The sequence below is a fragment of the Typopeltis vanoorti genome, chromosome 22 (assembly GCF_054136105.1).
Source record: "Typopeltis vanoorti isolate ZY-2024b chromosome 22, IOZ_Tvanoo_1.0, whole genome shotgun sequence".
NCBI classification, from domain to species: Eukaryota; Metazoa; Arthropoda; class Arachnida; order Uropygi; family Thelyphonidae; genus Typopeltis; species Typopeltis vanoorti.
The window spans coordinates 90205637-90228162 of NC_143570.1; the positions used below are offsets into that span (position 1 = coordinate 90205637).

The following is a 22526-nucleotide window of genomic DNA, read 5'->3' on the forward strand; positions in this document are numbered from 1 at the left end:
TAAGGGAATAGGCGTTCAATTTTTTTATTTTATTTTTATTTTATTGATAGTCTAGAAATTATTTTCTAGAAATGAAACGTGGAACTTTTTCAAGCCACTTCAGGCCTCCAGTAAGCAGGGAGGTGGTGTCACATTGGCTGATGAAATGCATATCGTACCTAAAGATTATTGCAAACATCATGCCCATTGTGGGATTCAAACCTGCAGCCTCATGATTGTACGGTGGGTATGCCAACCAGGCCTGCCATTGCTTTTGAAATGAACTTAAAATTTATAGCATTTATACTAATTGCATTACTGTGATAAACTCATGGTAATAACTAAATATTGCAGAAAACATAACAAATCTGTATTTCTATTGACACAAGGTATCCTGTGAGGTTCTTTTTTGTTTTTGTATTATGAAAAATAATTCTTGATACTTAAATTTGATCCTGTTTACAGACAAGACAACACACCTATTACTAGTTTTTGTTTTATCTGACCACATAAAGCAACATGAATGGGTAAACCAGAATTCCTCAAACGTAACATTTAAAACTAAGGTAAAACCTGAGTAAATTTTAATTCTTGATAAAAAAAAAAAAAAAATTAAACAATCAGAACCACCTTTACATGTTAAATTTTTTTACTGTCCCACTGATGCAGTGGAGTAATCCATGAGTGTTGGTGATTTGAATGCCTTATTGGAATATTAATTATGCCCAGTGAACATATGTTGCATTATTTTTTGTTTTTTAAGTAACGTGTTAAGAATTCACTGACAGTTTTATCGTGTTAAATCTGTTTGTAATCAGCTGACCACTGGAAAAACAAAGGAAATGTTTAGCCGCTTCTACCAGATTTAGAACTGGATAAGAAAAGAGCAGAAAACATTTTAAATGGACCATATCTATAATAGTATGAGAAATTTCAACTTCATAATAAACACTGCTTTGTCACAGAAAAGCTTTGAATGATGTATGTTCTAGCATAAATACTGGCAAATACCTTTTTTTTTTTCAACCCGGATCTATCCACTGCTGGGATACTATCCAGCAGTGGACAGATCTCCAGTTTTCTTCAATCCATTATATTTTCAGCTTTTCTCATCCATCGTATTCCAGCAATCCTAACATTAACCCATTTCACCTGACTGGAAATTTATCTGTGTTCTGTTAAAAACATAAATTATGTTTTGTATTATATTTAAATTGTGACATCATAAAAATAACATTCAAGTCTCTCCTTGACCAGCTTTAGCTTTAATAAAAGCTTATTTTCACATAGACTTTATGTAAATATACAAAGATTTATGTTCAGGTTTATGGCTCATGCTCTACTGAAGTACAAAAACTTCCAAAGTTTCCTTGTTTTGTTATGTTCTTGTCCTTGATAAAATCTTTGAAAACAGCAGCTCAAGGTAAAATATTAATTTTTGGTTCTTTTTCCTTTAGATGTATTTTGATTTGCAATAACTTCATTCTTATAAGTGATAGTTATGACTGCAAAAATTTTAATTGCATCTATTTTGATAACATAATCATTTGTTTTCTATTACATACACCTTATCAAAATCATGACTCCAAATATATGTATTATAACTGCATTAATTTAAGTCTTACTATTTCTAGTATAAATCAACTAACAATATTAAAAAAATATTCAGAAAGTATTGATAGCTTCTTGGCATTTTCTCATGAAATATTTCATTCAGCTTAGCAGTTGTATTAAAATGATTTCTGTTGTGGCTAACATCTACTTATCCTGTTTTATTTCTGGCAAGATATATCACCTCACTTCCCATTACTCTGGAGAATATCCAGATCTCAAGTTCCCTAAGTTAGCCATGTTTTTCTTTTTAGACCTATACATTTAGGCTTTCTTGACACAAACACATCTCAGCTTTCATAATAATGCTTCACAGTATAAACACTGAGAAGTTCAAAAAAAATCAATTTATTGACTTGCTAATATTTCACTGGTTTTCTACCCAGCATGTTCAGAGTGAAAATGTTTTAACCAAGACAAACACGCAGGCATCACACTGAAACATTAGCCTTCAACAAATTAGATGTCTGTTTTTTTTTTTTTTTTTTTTTTTTTTTTTTTTTTTTTTTTTTTTTTTTTTGCTAAGGTACCACCTTTCATTTATATAACTGCTAAGACTGAATCCTAAAAATCTCTATCCTTGGAATACTTGCATATTTGGGGTGTTGTGCCCAAAAAATCCCTGTGAATACTTAATCTAATTGTGATGACCATCACTACTCACAGATTCACTCTGATTTTGTTTCTCCCTTATGACTTACAGTAATTTTTTTTCTATGATCTGGTGAAGTGACAGATTTAAAAAAAAAAAAAATTTCTCTTTTAACCTTATAGCAATTGTATTCGAACTAAACGTTAATAGCATAGATAAAAAGTATGCAACCTTGGTACACTGCTTTAATTCTGTGTCTGTCAGAGTTCCATTTGTTTCTACATATGCTTCCTAATTAGAGTACAGGGTTTTTTCTTTTAACAACCAAACCTAACATCTTTTCCATTAGTCCAGCACTGTGCAACATCCATTCTCACCTGCTTTGAAAGCTTCTTTGGTACTCAGTGAAGTATACAGACACTTATTGTCTGTATTTATTTGTGAATACTTAAACAAAATAGTGGTTTTCTTGTTCAGATTCCATTTGAAAGTTTTGCATTTTCTTCATAATCTTTCATGCAATTTTTTATTCAAATTAGGAAGTAATTTTTTTTTTCACTTATAACCAAGCTTTTTCACTTGGTTATAATTTAAACTTGGCAAGAAATTATTCATTTACTCCTTTATCCAAGTATCAGCAGACAGTTTGCACAGAAGTATCGTTACAGCTAGTCTATTTGTATATTTGAAGCTAATAGCTTCACATTAATTGCCTTAGTATAGCATAATGCAAAGCGTGCACACTCTTTCAGTCATGTATAATGCATATCATTATTCCATAATGCATAGTATTATGGGATACTTCATTGGCAGACTGTTGTTTAATTGAGACCATAGCATACAACTGAGAAGAAAACACTTTAACTAGTCGGATTTTCTAATAACTGAGCTAGAATGACTTTTTTTTAAACTAAGTTTTACATCGCAAAATATTGCATACAGTGAGCATTTGTTAAAAAAAAAAAAAAAAAAAAAAAAAAAATCTCTCATTCATTTAAAACTTAACTCAAGACTTTGTAGCTCATTTGGCATAGACATTGTTCTTTGGTTGGAAAGACCTGGTCTCATATAGGGATAGCAGGGTTTCTCACTCCCAGAAACTGGTTTTTCATCTGACAAGCTAGCTTGAAAAACACAATTTACACATATAATATACTGGTCTCACAGCCTTAGTTGTTGCTTTAGCCATAAATTCAAAACAACCAACCAATTTCTTCACCGATGCCCAGGGAATAAGTCTCCACCTACAACTGGCGTAGCTTCCTTTGCTTTTCACAAACAGTTTAATTTATAATTTACTAGTGTTGTTGGGCAATAGATGATGGTAGTAGTTGTTCTGTGGTAGTTGGTAGATTAAATGGTGGAGTTGTAGAGCCCTCCCTCGATGAGTCCTTAGAGTTGTCACTGTAATAGTAATAATACTGTAAATAGTATGGTATATATGTCCTCAAATATCTGAAATTGAGAATATAAAATCCTTAAAGAAGCAGAATGTAATAACAGAAAGATGAAATTTTAAGCCTTTGTGATTCTGGAATGAAACTAATGGGACTTGACTCCAAGTATTGTGGAATGGTGGTGTTTATTTAGAGATTAGTATTATTATTGTATGGTCACCTCCACGGAGTCCAAAGACTCATCACAGGAGACTCAGACTATCCACACAATCTATCGTATACCTCTCCTTGAACCCATTAACAAAGTGTTCACAATTAACTAGCAATCCATTCCATGCATTCACAGCTTTCCAAGTGAAAAATCTAGTCCTCACACTCATATTAACCCCACCTCTACTCAACTTCCAGTGATGACTTTCTGTTCTGCTCCTATAGCCAAGTGCTATAACATAGATGATGTTACAGCACTATGTTAATCCTATAAAACCCTTTAAGCGGCTTAAATGTTTCTATTATATCCCTTCTATTTCTGCTATCAACCAACTTCTTCAATCCACACCTTCAGTATATCCTCATAGGAAACATTTCACAGACCACTCATCTTGGTTTCTCACTTGTGAATCCTCTCCACCACTTCATCTTCAAGAAACCCAGGGTATCAGACTTGAGTACAGTAATCTAGATGCGTATGTATCAATTCCTTATAAAGAGGAATAACAAGTTCCTTATCTCTATTTGTTAGTGTGTTCAATAGCCAAATAATCTTATGAGCAACGTTAGCAATATATCCTCTAAACTTCGGCTCTGTCTATCACCATCCATAAATTCCTGGCTTCATCTGTTTTCTGGAGTCATCAGTGTGGTACACTGCTTGTAATTGATTTGTCCCAAAATGCATAACTTTACATTACTCCCCATTAAACTGATATCCATTATCTTTTGTCCATACTGTCAGCCTATTTAAATCATCTTGCAAGCTCTTTACATTGCCTTGATTAACTATCACTTTACATAATCTTGTATCATCAGCAAACAACTGAATATTTCCTGTATCATTTATATACAAATTAAAGAGTGGTCCTAGCACAGAACCTTGTGGCACACCACTAGTCACCTGCTTTTGTCTGGATTCTGCTCCTCTGTATATCACTTTTAGATGTGTCCAGAAGTCACCTTCTTATGCCACAACACATAGCCAGTATAATATCTGACCCCATTTGGTTTAATTTGCATAACAGTTTCATGTGGTATTCTATCAAATATCTTTGCAGAATCCTAGTGTAGCCATTTCCTTTATCCATCTCAGCTATCACTCTATTATAAATTTAGTAAATTCCTAAGGCATAACTGATCCTTCTCAAAGCTATATTGCCAATCACAGAGTATTTGATTGGTGAGTCTCTACCAAATGTCTCTTATCTTAATAGTGAAGAACCAGAGAGGATACTGCTGACTTATTTGCAGAGCAGAAGGTAAATGATAAGAGAAGATTGGTAGAGATCCACTTGCCAATCAAATGTCTTGGAAATGTCATGAGCAATTGCATCTGTTCATCAAAAGTTTTGTAATGTTGATTAGGATCTACCTAATGCTATGGATAATGGTAGAATCCATAATGGTCACTAATTGCTAGCTCCTTTCCTGTAGGGAAGTTATTGATGACATATTATTTTTGAGATAGCTGAGGTTCTGTTTCTGATTGTCTGTGGTACATTACTTAGACACAGAGGCTGAGTCTAGTTATATACAAATGAGTGCACTATCAGCAGTATGTGCAAATGAGCCACAGCAAAAAGTGGATGTTTTGGAATAGTTTTCCATCTTGTGTCTGAAGTGAGAATAAGATCTTTAGTGATAGCATAATTCTTGGATATGGCTGCAAGCAATTGTTTAACTGAATTCAAGTGGTGAGCCATATGACTAGAGGTCAGGCAGAGGTAGCCAGATGATTGCATGTTGGTTGTTTGTGGTTCATACTGGAACCAATTTTAAGACAAACATTACTCCAGAGGTGCATTGAAGGAATGCCATGTGCTCAAATTGCATTGGGTGACTGATATATCAGATTATTTTCTTGCCAAGACGTTCAGAGTGCTATCCCAAATTAAGTGCCCTTAACTATTTATCAACTATCACCCCCAAGATCCGTTGCCTCATCCACTTTCTCTGATATTGATATGATTCACAAAGAGAGTATGCAGCTTCCCATCGGTGAATCCCCAATTTCAAAACCTTGCATCATTTAGTTACCTTAACCTGACGTGCCCAGTTCATTTAAATCCTAAAGGACTACCAAATTGATGCTATTACTAATAACCTTTCCAAACTTCACATCTGTAGATAACTGAATATCTTCTTTCAATCTCATCACAGTATCTTTGACAAAAAAATATGTAACTTTGTTAAAAAGCAAAGGTCCTGTTATTGATCCCTGTGAAACCCCACTATAGCATTGTTTGATACAGAGGAATAGAATCAAATATCAAGCAGAAACTTTACACAACTCTCATCCAGAGTATATAATAAGATGATACACCTTTATCAATACTTGTATACAGAAAATATATGGATCTCTTTGGTTTTGGCTACCACTGAGACCTTAGTAAAAGGTTCAAAACCAGTCTGGTTAATGATCTTTCCCATAATGTTTTGCATTATGGGGAACCAAGGTAATTAGAAATTTAACAATCTCTATACAAGTAGACTAGTCTTGAAGTTACTTCATGCTTATGATAGGATTAAAACAAGAATATAATTTCTTGTCAAGTATAATATATGTTATAACCAAAACTTCAACTCACTGTACTACCTCAGAACCATTGTCACTTTTTCTCTTAAAGCTTCACCTTGTGTGAGCAAAATACACTTCCAATTATATTTACATATTTCATTTATGCTGACCTGGTTGGCAGTGTGGTTAGCCTATCTGCTCTCCAGCTAGAGAGGCTGCAGATTTGACTCCTGCCTTGGACATTGGATGTTTGTGATGTTCATTTATACTCATTCATACATACAATATATGCATTCTCCCAAAATGGATTAGATCACCGTAGATGCCTGCTCCCATTGAGGATATTATCTCTCATTGCTTCTTTACCAATGAGAGATAACAGATGCTTACATCATTTCATCTATACCAATGATTTCTGGACAGGTCATTTCTGTCAATGCAGCAAATTGTCTCTTTTATTTCTGACGTTTGTATAACAAGCAGCAGAACTTATTTTTGACTCTGGAACTGCTCTGATCCATGCCATCTTTCAGCTGTGACTCTTTCACACCACTCATTACTAGAAATTAAAGAAGTATAAGAATAAAAAGTTTGAAATTGCTTCTGTTCTTCCATGATTTATCCAAGCTAACCTATTCATTGAATCACAAATTAATTGTAAATAAGTTTTTATTATTATTATTAACTGTTATTTTAATTAACAAAGTTTGGTTTTGTGAACTTCAAAAGGAAAATTTTAAACCAGTATTTCATTCTTTTTAAGAGGTCATTTTATTTGAATATGGTTGGATTTACAAATCACTAAGTAAAATAAGCTTATGTCTTATCAGTCTTATTTTCTCTGCATGCAGCATAGTTGAGAGTACAATGTGATATTTACTTCTTAGTTGGTAATCCAGATTTGAATCCTGACTAGGATGTCAGGAATTTGTACACCACGTCTTCCTGTTAAAGCATCTTGCTTTCATAAGAAGACAAATTTCTCTTCCCAGATTTTTTTTAAGAAATCCAGCAGATTTGAATGCCTATGTGTCTTGGCTGTAATGACAAACACTCCAGACTTATTATAAAAAATAGATTAATATCTACTCTTTAAGAAGCTTTATGATCAGGAGCTCAGTTCATCACCTTTCTATTTGTATTGGTATGAATAATAGATATGTTATTGTTTTTATTATTATCATTATTTATTTAGAAATTTAACAAAGTAGCAGAAGATGTAAAGAAATTAAAGACCAAACCCACTGATGAAGAGATGTTGGATTTATATGCACTTTTTAAACAGGCTATTGTGGGAGATTGCAATACAGGTAATTTATTTGCATAATAGGACATATTACTGTAGTTTTGAATTGCACTGATATTTATTATAAAAATTATGATTCAGTGGAATTTTTTATTCTGTGTTGGGGAAATTAGGCTGTTATGCATAAAAATAGTGTCTTGTAGCATGGCTTTTTCTGTGAATTATTATGCGACACCTCCAGGGTGTTGCATATTGGTGCTAGTTATTAAAAAAAAAAAAAAAAAATCATGTTGTTGCCCCAAATGGAGTAGGTAGCTTCTTTAGCCCAAACAAACTTTGGGAAATTGGTTGGCTGCCAGTCTCTATCCTGAGCTGTAAGTGACAACTTTGCTATCGGCTACCGATGATTTTTCAAGGTGAGCAAGAGGAAGTTGTTTCAGTCTGTCTTGGGATGAAACAAATAAGAATTCTCTGAGCAATTCTCAATTGCAGAGTTAAAACCTGAGTTTCTGGGAGGAAATCCTTTGCCTGCAAAAAAAATCAGATTATTCAAGAACTGGCTGAAGAAAGACTAGACTAGTTTAGACTATAGGTTTTTTCTGGGGATGGGGACACCAGATTGATTACATCCTAGCTCTCCAGCATTGGAAGACAAGCATCTCTGATGTGCATACTTGTCCTGGAGCAGACTGATACAGACCATCAGTAGGCAAGAGTCAAAGTAAGACTGAGACCCTGAAAACTTCCAAGTCAGGCACATCCCACTTGACTGGATATTAGAGTAATTCCTAGTGGATTCATAGAAGAAGCATCAACTCAGTTAGATGCTTTTATGAGGACCAGTGAGAACTCGCCAGAAATCCTTTGGGAAGGAGTCGGGTGATAATACAGGATACAGCCAAGAAGCATCTCAGCCCAATAAGACTACCAACAAACCCATGCGTATCAGGTTCAACATGGGAACTAATCAAAAGATGGCAGTTGGAAAAACAGACACAGGGACTGAAGAATATAAGAGATTACATAGAGAAGTCGGACGAGCCATCAAACAGGACAATGAAAAGTTTTATACTAATAAATGCAAAGAGATAGAGTTCCAGATGAGGTGGCATAATTAATTATAACTGGATGGGTTTTTTTTAGTTTTATCTAAAGCACAAGATTAAGTCCAAATTGAATGTCATCAAAGACAGGAATGGAGCATTCCTAACAGAAGAATTGGAAATCAAAAACGGATGGAAAGAATACTGTGAGGAACTGTATGACAGATTGGATAAAGAAAATTTGGAAGTGCCTTCTTACCAGGAAAATTCTGATTTGGTATCTCCATTTAGGCAAAGCAGCTTAACATCAGTAAGGCCCCAGATGCTGGTGAAATCCCAGCAGAGTTAATTAAGGCCAGAGGATGGAGGATATGAGTGTTTCATAGATTGGTTACAAGGATATGGGAGACAGGATCATGGCCCAGAGACTGGAAGAAGTCTGTTTTCATACCACAAAAATCAGAAGGGAGATATGAAGGCTTGCAGGAACTATAGAACTATTAGTTTAATATTTCATGCAAGCAAAATTTTATTGGAGATCATGCTAAATAGGATTGAGCCCAAAGTTGAGGCAGAGATGCCTGAGGAACAAGCAGGTTTCAGGAATGGTAAGGGCATCAGAGATCAGATTCTTTGCCTTATACAGATCATAGAAAATATAAAGAATTTAGACTCCCTCTGATAATGTGTTTCTTATACTACTCTAAAGCTTTTGACTGTGTTCAGCATGTGACTATGGGAAGGAATGAAAAGAATGGGTTTTCTTCAACACACTATCAGGTTGATAGCCAACTTGTACAGGGAGCAAGAAGCCACGGTAAGAACAGGTGTTGGATTAACTGATTGACTTAAGGTTGAAAATTGAATTAGGCAAGGATGTTTACTTTCTCCTCATTTGTTTGATATATATGCTAAAGACATGTGTGAAGCATTGTATGAGCTGAAGACAGGAATTAGAATAGGTGGTAGATTGATCAGTAATCTGAGGTATGCTGATGACACTACTTCTCAGTAATGACAAGAAAGAACTAGGACAAATTCTTGAAAAAGTTAACATTTTTGTTAACTTTATCAAGTACCTGGAATCCATTATTAATCCATTATGAAGAATTGTTGTTCAGAAGAAGATTAGGAATGGCTAAAACAACCAATTTCTTCACTGGTACCCAGGGAATAAGTCTCCACCGACAGTCAGAGACTTGTCTAAAATCTGGAAGGATGGATCTATCTCTGTGTTGAGGATTTTGGATTCTGTTATGTTTCCAACAGTGAGTTATGGGTGTGAGACTTGGAACCTAAAGAAGTCAGATAAGAAAAGGAATGCTGCTTTTGAGATATGGTGTTACAGAAGGTTGACACATTGAAAGGATGGAAGGAGGACTTCTCAGAACAGTAATAGAAGGTAAAGTTCCTGGAAAAAGAGGATTGGGTAAACCATCAATGAGATGGATGGTGTGTGTGCACAGGACATTGTAGAAAAGCATACAGCAGGACTACATGGTGATTCCTAGTGTTTCATGTCACCAAGCATCGGAGTGACTATATGGCATCTGTGGATGCCCAATGACCAGATGGATTGAGCCATTATAAAACCAGAAATTGCCACAAGGCTACATGGGCTCACTTCCTGACTGATGCCAGTTAATTTGCAAAACATTGCTTTAACTTCTCACAAACAATTCTCAAGTTACTATATTGGCTAAAATTTCTTTTTAAGGAATGGTTTTGGCATGTCACTTATAGCATTTCACATGTGACACTTGTGAAAGAAATTCAGAACTAGTCTATTATGAATTTTCTAGACTTTTTCTGTCGAGATCAAGGTAACCTGTTGTAACTTATTGTAATGTGCAAGTTTAAAAACCACTAAAGATTTTTATGAAAGATTTTGGTGGTAGGAGTAGAATTTCATTACCTAGAATATTGCCATTCTTGAACTTGACTGACTTATTGCTCTTTACACCTAAAAGGTGCATGAGGCCACGAGTTTAGCATGCCATCCTCTTCTGTCCAGTGCTGCTGCTGCTTCACTTGCTTTCCCCCAGCTCGACCATCCTAGTTTGTTTTGTTCTTGGATTACCATCTGGCACCATGTCTCTTCCTTTTACCATCAGACATCCATGTCAATGCTATTCTTGTGTGTTCTGATGTTGGCATTCTCAATACATAGCCTATCCATGTCCATCTGTGTTTCTTTAACTCTATTGTAATAGGTTTAGTTTTGGTTTTGTTGTAAATTTCAATATTTGAGAATTCTGCGAAGACATTTTGTTTGGAAGGGCATCTATTTTATTTTCTTGTTTGGTTAATTTCCATGATTCGCTTCTATAAAGTAATAATTTAACAGTTGAATTAAAAATTTGCACCTTTAAGTTTGTTTTTATATTAGATGATTTCCAAATTTTCTGTAAAGTTTTAAATGCGTAGCAAGATTTTTTTTATTCTTATTGCAATGTCTTGGTTGGTACCACCTTCTGTGTTGACAGTTCCTCCGAGGTAATTAAGCGTTTGTCACTTCTACTTGATTTCCATTTATAAAGATGGGTCATTCTTTTTGCTGTTGATTTTTAATATTTTGGTTTTCTTCTCATTGATGTGTAAGCCTATTTGTTTAACAGTTTCCTCTGACTTTGCTGTCTTATTTTTCATCTCTTCAAATTTAGATGATAGTAGTACAATGTTGTCAGCCTAGTCCAAATCTTCTAATGTGGTGTCAATGTTCCATCTTATTCCAGTTTTCAGGGTATGCTGCCTTATCCAATCTATGACAATAATGAAAAGTGTTCCAGACATGACACAACCTTGCTTAACACTAGTTTTGATGTAAAAACGTTTGGAAGCTGTTCCATTTAATTAGAATTTTGTCCTTTACTTCCATCATATAAATCTTTTATAATATTTATTTTGTTAGGAAATTCATAAATTTTCAGGATTTTCCATAGAATCTCTGTCTATGCTGTCCGAAAGCTTTGGCAAAATCAATAAAACTGAGATACATAGTTGAATTTAGTTCAACACTGTTCAATTATGTTTCTAAGAATAAAAATTTCATTCATTGTGCTTCTTCCATTTCTAAAGCCTGCTTGTTCTATTCTCACAATTTTCTCAGTGCTATTTTTTATTCTGCTTATCATGATTCTAGTGAAGATCTTTGACTTCGACGATACAAAATTATTCAAATTAAGTAGATGTTGAATCACCTTAAAAAAAAAAAAAAAAAAAAAAGACCTTTTGGTCTCAGCAAAATACTGGGTCATATAATCCTTGACCTACTTTTAAGGATAAAAATACAGATTCTTCTTCTACTCTTTTTGTCTTCAACTTTTTTGATCCAGGATTCCAAGTTTCTAAATATTTTTTGATGTTATCTTCGAACACGGCTATGGTCTTCCTCTAGGTCGCTTTCCAACAGGCTTTATCCTGAATGCTTGTTTAGCTATTCTCTCATCCTTTCAACATATCCAAATCATTTCAACCTGCAAGCTCTGATTTCATCAGTAGTGGGCATCTTTAGTTTTTCAGTTTGTCTTCTCCATTTACTTATGCTGAATTTAATCTCCATTAGCTATAACTCCAGATCCTTTTCTAAGCATTTTATTTGCCTAGATCTGTATAAGTTTTCACATCTTGATCAATTCTCTGGATTTCCCCATATAAAACAATGTCTACTGACTTGTGTATTTTTTCAGTTGAATGTGAGTTCGCCAATCTCATGTCGATGCAGCAGGGTTTTTCAGTCTGTGTCCACACAAATGGGCCATGAGAACATATGTAGTTTACAGGCCAAAAAAAAATGTTGGTGATGGGGCAGTAGATGGCATTGATGGTGGTATTGTCATTGTGTATTGTTGAAGAATTAAGTAGTAGAGGAGTGGTGAGATGGGAGACAGGATCATGGCCCAGAGATCTGTTTTCATATCACAAAAATAAGAAGGGAGATATGAAAAGCTTGCAGGAACTATTGAACTATTAGCTTAATATCTCATGCAAGCAAAATTTTATTGGAGATCATACTAAATAGGATTGAGGCCAAAGTTGAGGCAGAGATGCCTGAGGAACAAGCAGGTTTCAGGAAAGTAAGGGCATCAGAGATCAGATCCTTTGCCTTATACAGATCATAGAAAAATATAAAGAATTTAGACTCCCTCTGATAATGTGTTTCTTATACTACTCTAAAGCTTTTGACTGTGTTCAGCATATGAAACTGCAGGAAAGAATGAGTTTTCAAGGCCCACCTTTCCTAATTGGGTTGTGGGAGCAACAGCTGCAAGAGGAACTTCCAATGGTCACAATTTTCTGCCACCAAGCTCAGGTGTTCTGGTGGGATTCCTTAACATGTCCACCCAAAGTTTTGGATATAATCTATCCAGCGAGTCCTTGGCCTTCCATGTGGCCTCCCACCCTCTGGCTTGTCAAAGAGGGCCTGCTGAGGAAGCCTCTCTTGTTGCATTCTGACCAGGTGCCCATACCAACGTAACTGTGATCTCTCAACACAAACTGTCATGTAATATTTTTATTTTAACTCTGAGAGAATTTTGGAAGATAAATGTACTGAATGATGAGGTCTATCAAAGGCATGTATTCTAGCTTCTATTTTGGTACCGATTTTATTATCTTGACTAATAGATATTTGAAGAAAGTTCATTCTTAAATTTCATGTTATTGAAGATACTGATAATTTTCCCCTTGGTTGTTTGTACATACTTTTAAATATTTGGTTTTAAGCTAGTATACCATTCTTTAGTTATCAGTGGTGCAAATTTGGATTAAATTTATCTTATGAGGCATTCCGAATTATGTCAATTTTTCTCTTGCCTGTCCAGTGAATCTCTGCAGCTCTTGCTATTTCCCATTTAAACAGTTAAAGTTCTTTCTCTATCAGTTTTAATTGCCAAGTTTGTACAACGTTCTGATATTAATGGTTGAAATATTATATATGTGGTTTGCATTTCATACAGCTGTCTTCTCGCATACTCTATGTGGGCTTGAGTTAGGCGCGTCAGCTCTCCCGTATGCGATAGCATTTATTTCTGCTTCTATTTGCTGGCCGATTCATCTTTAAGGATTTTAGGCAATTAATGCACCTGGCTTGCCATTCCTCTGCTGCTTATAGTATGTGTTGGTCTGTGGGAGGTATTTCATTTCCCTTCTGCCACCCATCTGGGAGGCATTCCCTGATCCGCCACCTGGGGACACACTTTCTAAGAGTTATGGGCTCCCCTGAGAATTTCTTTGATTAATGAACATAAATTGTTTCTGAATTTCTTCAATCTGTAAAAATTTTCTGATGCTCTTTCTTATTTGTCTATTTTATTGTCTTTCTTTTTGCTCTCGTATCTCTGAGTAGCATGTATCTAAACAGATAAGCTTAGTGTTGACGGTTATTCATAACTTTAATTTTTAACAGTATTAACAACACCAAACAATTTAATCCAAAAATGTTTTATTAACTGCTTATATTTTGCTGAATTTCAAATCAGCATAAATCAGAGCACAACACACTTGTACATGTGACAGTGAATAAGTAAAACAATAAAATTGCAGTGTACAAAAGATACAAAAGATCTAAAGTCCTATTTATGGTGTCCTCTAATGTTGAAGTGGGAAAAATCATTACAGCTATGTGGGAGTTGCTCTTAGGATGACGGTCTCCTAAGACTGCCATCCTAAGAGCAACCAGTCTGCCAGTCCTGACCTTGTCATAGACTAATGTGTCAAGAAACGGTAAACAGTTATTAGATTCTTTTTCTACTGTAAAGTGGATTTTGGGTGTTGACTGTTTAGGTAGGTGACAAATACATACAAAGTATCTTGTTCATGGGGCCAAATGACAAACACATCATCTACATAGGGTAACCAAACTAGTGGCTTGTATGTAGCCGTAGTAAGTACTTTGTTTTCAAAGTGTTCCATCTAAAAGTTTGCTGAGGGAGGAACCATTAATCTGTTTGTAGATTTTTCCTCTCCATGTAAAGTAACCTGCATACATAGTAAATTTGAATAATTCAAAAATATCGGGGAAATTTAGACGTGATCAAATCCAGAGTGTTTACCATTTCTTGACACATTAATCACCTGCCTTTCAGATGGATCACTATCTTTTTCCGTTTACAGAAAGCCAAACACACAGGAAGATACCTACATAAACAATCGCATCATCCAGTACAACAGTATGGCATTTTAAACATTCATGCACGGAGCCATTTGTTCTAATGATACAGCTCTGACCACAGAACTCAAATCTGCACCATACGTTCTTAGCCAACGGCTACAATCCCTACAAAATAGATAAAATACTACATAGCCCCATTACTCCTCTCTCCCCCTAATACACAGGAACACATGACCATCTTTATTCCCTATGTCAGAGGTACATCAGAAAAAATAACCAAAGTACATAAATAACCTTCGCACTACTTTCAAACCACATAAAACTAGCAATTCTGATCTGCTTGCCTAAGGTTAAACTTTACCCTTTAGCACACTCAGGAGTGTATGAAGTTCCCTGTGACTTGGCCTGCTATGAACAAACATGAAGATCAGTTAGCATCTGTCTGGAAGAACATAAAAAATACATTCACTACTATTAACTATTGGAAGTCAGGACTAGCAGACCACGCTTTGGATACTCTGCACAGGATTAGATGGAAAAAAACAAATGTGCTATTTAGGAGTTGTTACAGATCTGAAAGATTATTTTTTGACACAATGACTTTGAAGAATTCTCCTAACCTGAACAAGTATGGCTGCATTAATTTGCCAAAAATTTGGGAGATTGTCATCCTAAGAGCAACTCCCACATAACTGTAATGATTTTTTTTTTTTTTTCCTCCAACATCGGAGGGTGCTATAAATAAGACTTTAGATCTTTTGTACACTGCACTTTTATTGTTTTACTTACTCACTGTTGCATGTACAAGTGTGTTGTGCTCTGATGATGCTGATTGGAAATTCAAGAAAATATGACCAGTTAATAAAACATCTTGTGATTAAATTGTTTGGTGTTGTTAATACCATTAAAAACTTAAGTTCTGAGCAGCATGAATGTCAGATTTGTTATTAACCCATCTGAGAATTTGCCTATAACGAATATGACCATGTTGCTACCAATTGGTGAGAGTGATCATAGGGTCTTGACTTGGGAGGTGGCTAGAGGTATCGAATTTACAATTAAGACAGGGTACATGTGGAATTATCAGGTTGGTAAGTATGACAAGCTTAGGAGTTTCATTGGTTCAGTGCCATGGCATGTAAAACTGCAAGGGCTGGATGTTGATAGTGCATGGGAGGTGGTTAAGAAGTGTTTGCAGAAGGCAATGGCTGACTGTATACCTAGAGTCCGAATGATAAATCAAGTAGGGGTTAAATGGATGAATAACTTGAGCTGCAAAAAAAGAAACAACTGTGGAGGGAATTTAAGGAGAAAGGTGACCGGCAGGCACATGAACGGTATAAAGCCCAGGCCAGAAGGCTAACGAGTGTGGCAAGAAAAAGCGGATTATGAAAGAACATTAGCCATGCAGGCTAAAGAGAATCCCAAACAGTTTTTTCGATATGTTGCAAGTAAAAGAAAAAATGTAAACGGCAGAATGATTTTAAAGAAAGCTGATGGTAACCGAATCAGTTGATATAGTGGAATTACGGGGTGAGCACTTTTTATATCATTCAGGTGGTGACATTGTAGGAATGAAAAATCCAACAGCTTATATGGGAATTGTGGTAAATAAAGTGGAGGGTAATAGTCTATTACAAAACCTTAATGTCAATACATCTGTGTGATTGGATGGTATACCAGCTCGGGTCGTACGTGAAATGGTTAAAGAATTGTCAGTGCCCTTGACCATTTTGTTTAATTTGAGTTCTCGGGTCTGGGTTAGTCCCAAGGGGGTGGAAAGAGGGAAAAATAATTCCACCGCATAAAGGAGGTTCCAAGACTGCTGTTGTAAATTACCGACCGATCAGGAATCATTGTCAAGGTCTTGGAGAAAATAGTTTAGAGGAAAATACAGGATTGGATAGATGAAAACAGGATATTGTATGGGGGGACAGCATGGTTTGTGAAGGGTAGATCATGCGTCAGTTACTTGCTCACGTTTTATAACACAGTGACGGCTGAACTGGATAAGGGTAATGGGTTTACAGTGATTCTACTGGACCTTGCTAAAGCCTTTGACAGGATACCACATGGAATTCTAATCAGTAAACTGCAGCATATGGGGATGGATATAGGGTTGGTGAGATGGATAGGAGGGTGGTTGATGGAGAGATATCAGAGAGGTTTATTCAAAAGACTGCCTGTGGCTAGTGGTGTGCCTTAGGGTTCTGTTCTTGGACAGCTACTGTTCAGTTTGTTCATTAACGATATAGGAAAGATCTAAGAGAAACTGTTCATTTGTTTGCTGATGATACAAAGTTGGGTAGAGCAATAGTGAGTGCACAGGATGTCAAAATTTTGCAGGATGATTTGAATAGTTTGGAGGACTGGGCTAAGGAGAATGGATGTCAATTTAATGTGGCAAAATGTGAGGTTATGCATTCTCAGGTGAAAAGATTAGCAGCAGTATATCACATTGGTGGAACTGTACTCCAGGAGATTGACTTAGTTACTGAAAAATACTTTAACAAGCAGAGACAAACAGGTTATTGTTCCTCTGTATCGAGCCTTGATAAGACCCCATCTAGACTACTGTGCCCAGATATGAGTGCCAAGGTTTCTTATGGATGGGGAGGAGGTGGAGAGGATCCAGAGACGAGTGACCAAGATGATAGCAAGTTGAAGATTTGTGGGTTGCAGAAATTGGTTGATAGTCAGAAAAGGGGTGATATGATTGAGACATTCAAATTACTGAAGGGTTTCTATAAGATTAATTCAGAAGATACTTTTGAGAATAGGACTGGTGATCGGAAGACTAGATGAGATTCCATACATGGAAGCTGGGCAAGAGTTAACACCCTTGCTAACCACCCTTGTGGTTAGCAAGGGTGTTAGAGCTAGGTTTTTTACTTGGAGAGTGGTGAATGAGTGGAATAAGCTGCCAGAGTCTGTTGTGGGTGCCATGACTGTAAATGAGTTCAAGACGAAGTATGATAGATACTGTGTGAATGTCGAATAGTTGTTCTTGACATGATGTTAGGGCCTCCCTCGATGAGTCTATGGACTCATTGGAGTTGCCCGTAATAATAATAGAGCCAATTACTTTCTATTTCTTTACTGCATTTTTCTTTAAATTCCAACTGAGTTTATTGCTACTACTTCTATGCTACCCTTTTTAAGATTACAATTTTTTCAATATTTTCATTCTCTTTCAACTATTTGTCTCTCAATTTTTGTTTTAGTTTATTTCTTCTATTTTATTTAGTTTTTCACTGAATTAATTGCATCTCAATTGACTCGTGCTGAAAAATATTTGCCGTGTATTTTGACCCTAAGAAATAGCACCAGTTAAGAAATGGTCAGTACCACACGGCTAATATGTGTACATCTATATTCTTTCTCATAAACATAGTGCGCTTATCAAATTTCTAGATGTGCCAGATTGATTAATCTTTCTTCATGAAGGCTTTGGCTTCCATTAATTTTATTTCTTCCTTTATTGTTTTTGAATTGAGATGTAATAAGATAATTAACTTTTTGTGAAGGATTGTTCTTTATATATATATATATATATATATATATATATATATATATAGAAAATTCATCTTTTAATCCCTCTTCTGCTGTGAGTGCATATACATTAATAAGTTATCTTTATCCATTGCTCGTAATTTTTTTATTCTTCCTAATGAAACTTCAGAGTTCATGTTTGAGTTTCCACCATAAAGTAATAATATGTTGTTCTTCAAATTACCTTCCCCTATTCATCTTTTTTCGCATTATTAGCATTAATTTCATATCTATTCAGTTCATGGGTAATTCCTGAAATGCTTTAGTTATATAATACAAAGTTCTGACATTCCATGATCATATGTGTAATCCATTATTCCAATGCTCGTCTATATCCATTAAATACATAGAGTAAACTTGGAAGGCTAGGGTGACTCCACCTGACTTCTCCAGCTTTGGAGGCCCATTAGTAGCAGTGCCATCATCAATATAGACCAAGGGATGTGCAAGACCCCCCACCCCACCCCCAATCATCTAAAGTTAGCGGCACTATTGGATGTGTGTGGTGGTGGTGGGGGGTAATTCAGATTGAGAAAGAAGGAAAAATTTTTTCTAAATTTTATATATAATTTTATATATTTTTTATATATTTTATATAGAAGGCAATATACATGCTACTCATGTAACTGATTGTCGATCAGTTATTGCATGTATATTGCCTTCTTCCAGTTTGATTTCATCATTCATTTCACATTTCTTTAGCCTCCTACTTAGTATTGTTTTGAAATCTAACCTGTTAATATATAGTTTCTATATTTCTACTTTAAAATGCATTTTGTCTTATGTTTTATTCCACGTCAGAAGACTTATCAATTAAGTGACTAATTTGTCATGAGTTCTTCTATAATCTAGTATTTTTCAGTGCACTCTCCTTTCTCCTGAACATAGGGCTTAGATAGTAAATGCAGTCTTATATTAAAGTTCACAAATATTTAGTTTGACATCCACTTTAATATTACAGGTTCACAAATATTTAGTTTGGGTTATCTTTTTCTTTTATAATGGTTTTAGAGTGATTTAGTAGACATGCACAAACATATGAATTGGTGGGTGGGATGAAAATATAAGATGGTGAAATTAAATATTTACAAAATTTTCTGGTAAGAATGGAAGAAATGGCAGAATGAGCTAAAAGCTCCTGAGTGATGGATTAAATTTGGTAGAAGTTATGTCTTCTACATGATTTTTTATGAAAATAATTTAAATAAATGCTTCAATATTGAGTTTGCTTAATAGTTTAAGTGCCTTGGTCATGGCAGATTTACGAATATGTAATTCTTTCTCATCAGAGCGGCCTGGTATGTTTGACCTCAAGGGAAAATCAAAGTGGGATTCCTGGAATGGAAAGAAAGGTATGAAATATAAATAGCCAACTTGTAATTATAACTGTCAACATATTTCATTATTTTTCCCCTCATTTATGAACTTAGCATAAATTTATAAATGCTGTGTTTTGTGCCAAAACTAATATTCATTGATTAAAGAATTGTAAATGTCTATTTTAACATGCTTGATACTTCATTTCACCTCAGTCATCTTTATAGTGTTTAATTGCATCTAGGAAAGATTTGTTTGGTATGTTTGAATTAATATAATTCCTTTTGTTCTTGTCTGATTACATTTTGAATGTAATAAGTGTCACCTTCATAAGTTATACTTGACAAATTGAAGATGTTGCTACAAAAAGGAGGCAGTGCCATTGTAAGTCAAAAATTGAGTTACAGGTTGCACTCTGTTTTAAAAAAAATAATAAAATACTGAATAGATTATAAGTACAAGGTGGCTCCAATAAGCTAGTGCAGAGTTATGACTATTATACTTGCACCCTACAATTTTGTAATTAATATTCATGATTTCTTGTAAATACTTCATTGCAATTTCTAATATTCCCATGTAGTAATAGTATTGTAACATTTTGATACTTATTTTGTTATGTAGTAGTGTATTTTTGTGCAATTCGGTGCAAAAAAAAAGGCAGCTCCAAATTTTGAAAATTCATTCAGCTCTGAAGGGAAAAAGAATTGTAAAATGTATATATTATATGATTGGCATTTCAAGTAAGTCTAAAAATATTTTCTTGGAATAGTTTTTACTTAATTTCCAAAAGTTGATAAAATTGGAGCTGCCCCTTCTTGCTATAAAGTCTTCAGTTCTTGTTTTCTTCCATTACTCATGAGCAAATAAATCTGCTTATGACAACTAGAATATTTGTATATAGAGGTAGTTGACTTTACATCACATTGCCTTACTATCTCATAATGCACAACAACGTTCCTTTCTGACATGTAAATTGACATACATTATGGGAAGGATTGCTACATAGACTAGTTTGATTTTTGAGATCTCTCATTGGGAGATAATCTAGAGATTGTGAAGACCTTTGGAGCTATCCAGATAAGAAATCTTGAAATCCAGATACCTCTACTCAGTAAAATGAATGCTGCAAAGTCTTATTCATTGTAGTTGACTGACTGGCTTCATAGATAGCACAGGTCTGTTCTAATATGGTGTGTGGCCCCATGTTATTGATATCATTTGAGTGTTTCTGATTGCAAAATTTGTAACTTTATGTTCTATACAAGGTTCCACTTATGCAATACATTTAGTCGCTGTTGGCACCTTAACACTTTTCCAGATCTATATGATATAAATCTTTTTATTGTTCCCATCTCAGATGATAATAATAATTATTTCAGACTACTTGATCTGAAGTGCGCCTCCGTAGCTCAGTCGGTATAGACAAATCCCTTTGGTTGGAAAGACCTGGGTTCGATTCCTGTCCGTCACGCGAGCAACCTTTACTTGGTCTCTTTTGACTAAAAGTGCATTAGCCAGTCTCATACAAAGGTAGAGGGTTTTTCATCTGGAAACTAAGTTTTTTTTTGTCCCTCAGAACAAGCACACTGGCCCTGTGAACACACACGGATCACAATCATGAATACTTATGACAATATGTGGAAGAGATAGGGTCCTCACCACATGTCATTATGCCTGCAGTTAACCATGAGTCATCACATCGTGGTAGTCAACCTCTTAGATAGAAGATGGCACATAAATGGATGGATGATCTGAAGTAGAAAGCTGGTCCTGGTGGCCTGACCTAGATTATTTCTCCTTTTTCTAAGTGTCTCTTTCACAATTTTGCTTAATGATTACAAGCAAGTAAATTTGTGATTCTTGCATTCATTTTCACCTTTTTTTATAGAGTAGCATGAAAGTCTACTTAGTCACAAAATTCAGCCTTTTGCAAAGCTTTCTGAATTGGGCCATATATCTGTAAGAAGCAAGAAAGTAAAAATTGTTAGCTTATTACCTAGTTATCCCAGACCATAGTTAAGGAAAGGTATGATAGTGATTTAATGCATGACCTGTGTAGAAGAAATGATTAAAAAGTTTTTGAATGTGTGGAGAGAGTAATGGCAGAAAAGATATGTATGGGACCAGTCTGCAGTTGAATTGATTTTGGTATCAGGCACCTGCAGAAATGATTAATTGGGTTTGAGCCCTAATGCAGAGTCAAAGAAAGCTAGATGGGAAGAAATGGTGAGAATGTGTAAGTTCAGCTGTAATATGTAAGTGCGACAATGTGAAAGCCATTGAGTGTGGTTATTAATCTGAAGGGGGGTGGAATATTCTTTGCATTCAAGCTTTGACTTTCTTTGGACAGAAAATAGAAAGTTGTCCAACTGAGCCAAGCATACTTTAGATGTAAGTATATGAAAAAAGTTAGGAGGTAACTTAAGTCTATACACAAATGCTAAGCGCGTCACAAACAAAGGGTAGAGTTTGTTTTGGTGAATGTTTTGGCATTAGTGAAACACCATTGGTTAGATTTCGTAACTGCAACTGAAAAATGATCTACCATTTACTGAATGAATTATTTAAACTTATTAACAAAATGCACAAATTTTAATGAATGAATTTAATTAATACAATGTCATAAACACCTAAACACTACATACTTCTGACAGTCTTCAATCCGATAATGAATGGATTGCGTCTGGTAAGTCTAGATCACTCTCTTGCTCTCTTGAAGTCTCTGGGATGATAGGCTGATGATCTTCAACATTTTTAATGAAATAGTCAAGACTCAGCTGATGGACAGCATTCTTCCTCTCTCTATGAAGTTCTTTGTAGCAAGTCAAAGAATTCTGAATTTCTCTCACAACTTTGGCACTTCTCATTAGGATCATTTTCTTCAATTATTCTGTTGGCACTGTCAATGTGTTTAAAAAAATTCAGTCATTTGTTTTGTTGAAAGCT

General features: G+C 35.2%; 1 protein-coding gene across 1 annotated transcript in view; it reads left to right on the top strand.

Annotated features, from left to right (window-relative positions):
* The window catches only part of LOC150094559 (acyl-CoA-binding protein homolog), a 52162-nt gene that overhangs the window by 12432 nt on the left and 17204 nt on the right, over window positions 1-22526 (top strand). Inside the window, exons 2-3 of the mRNA XM_090411938.1 lie at window positions 7506-7620; window positions 19553-19615. Coding sequence (XP_090268064.1) covers window positions 7506-7620; window positions 19553-19615 — 178 coding nt within the window. The remainder of the gene's footprint in view (window positions 1-7505; window positions 7621-19552; window positions 19616-22526) is intronic.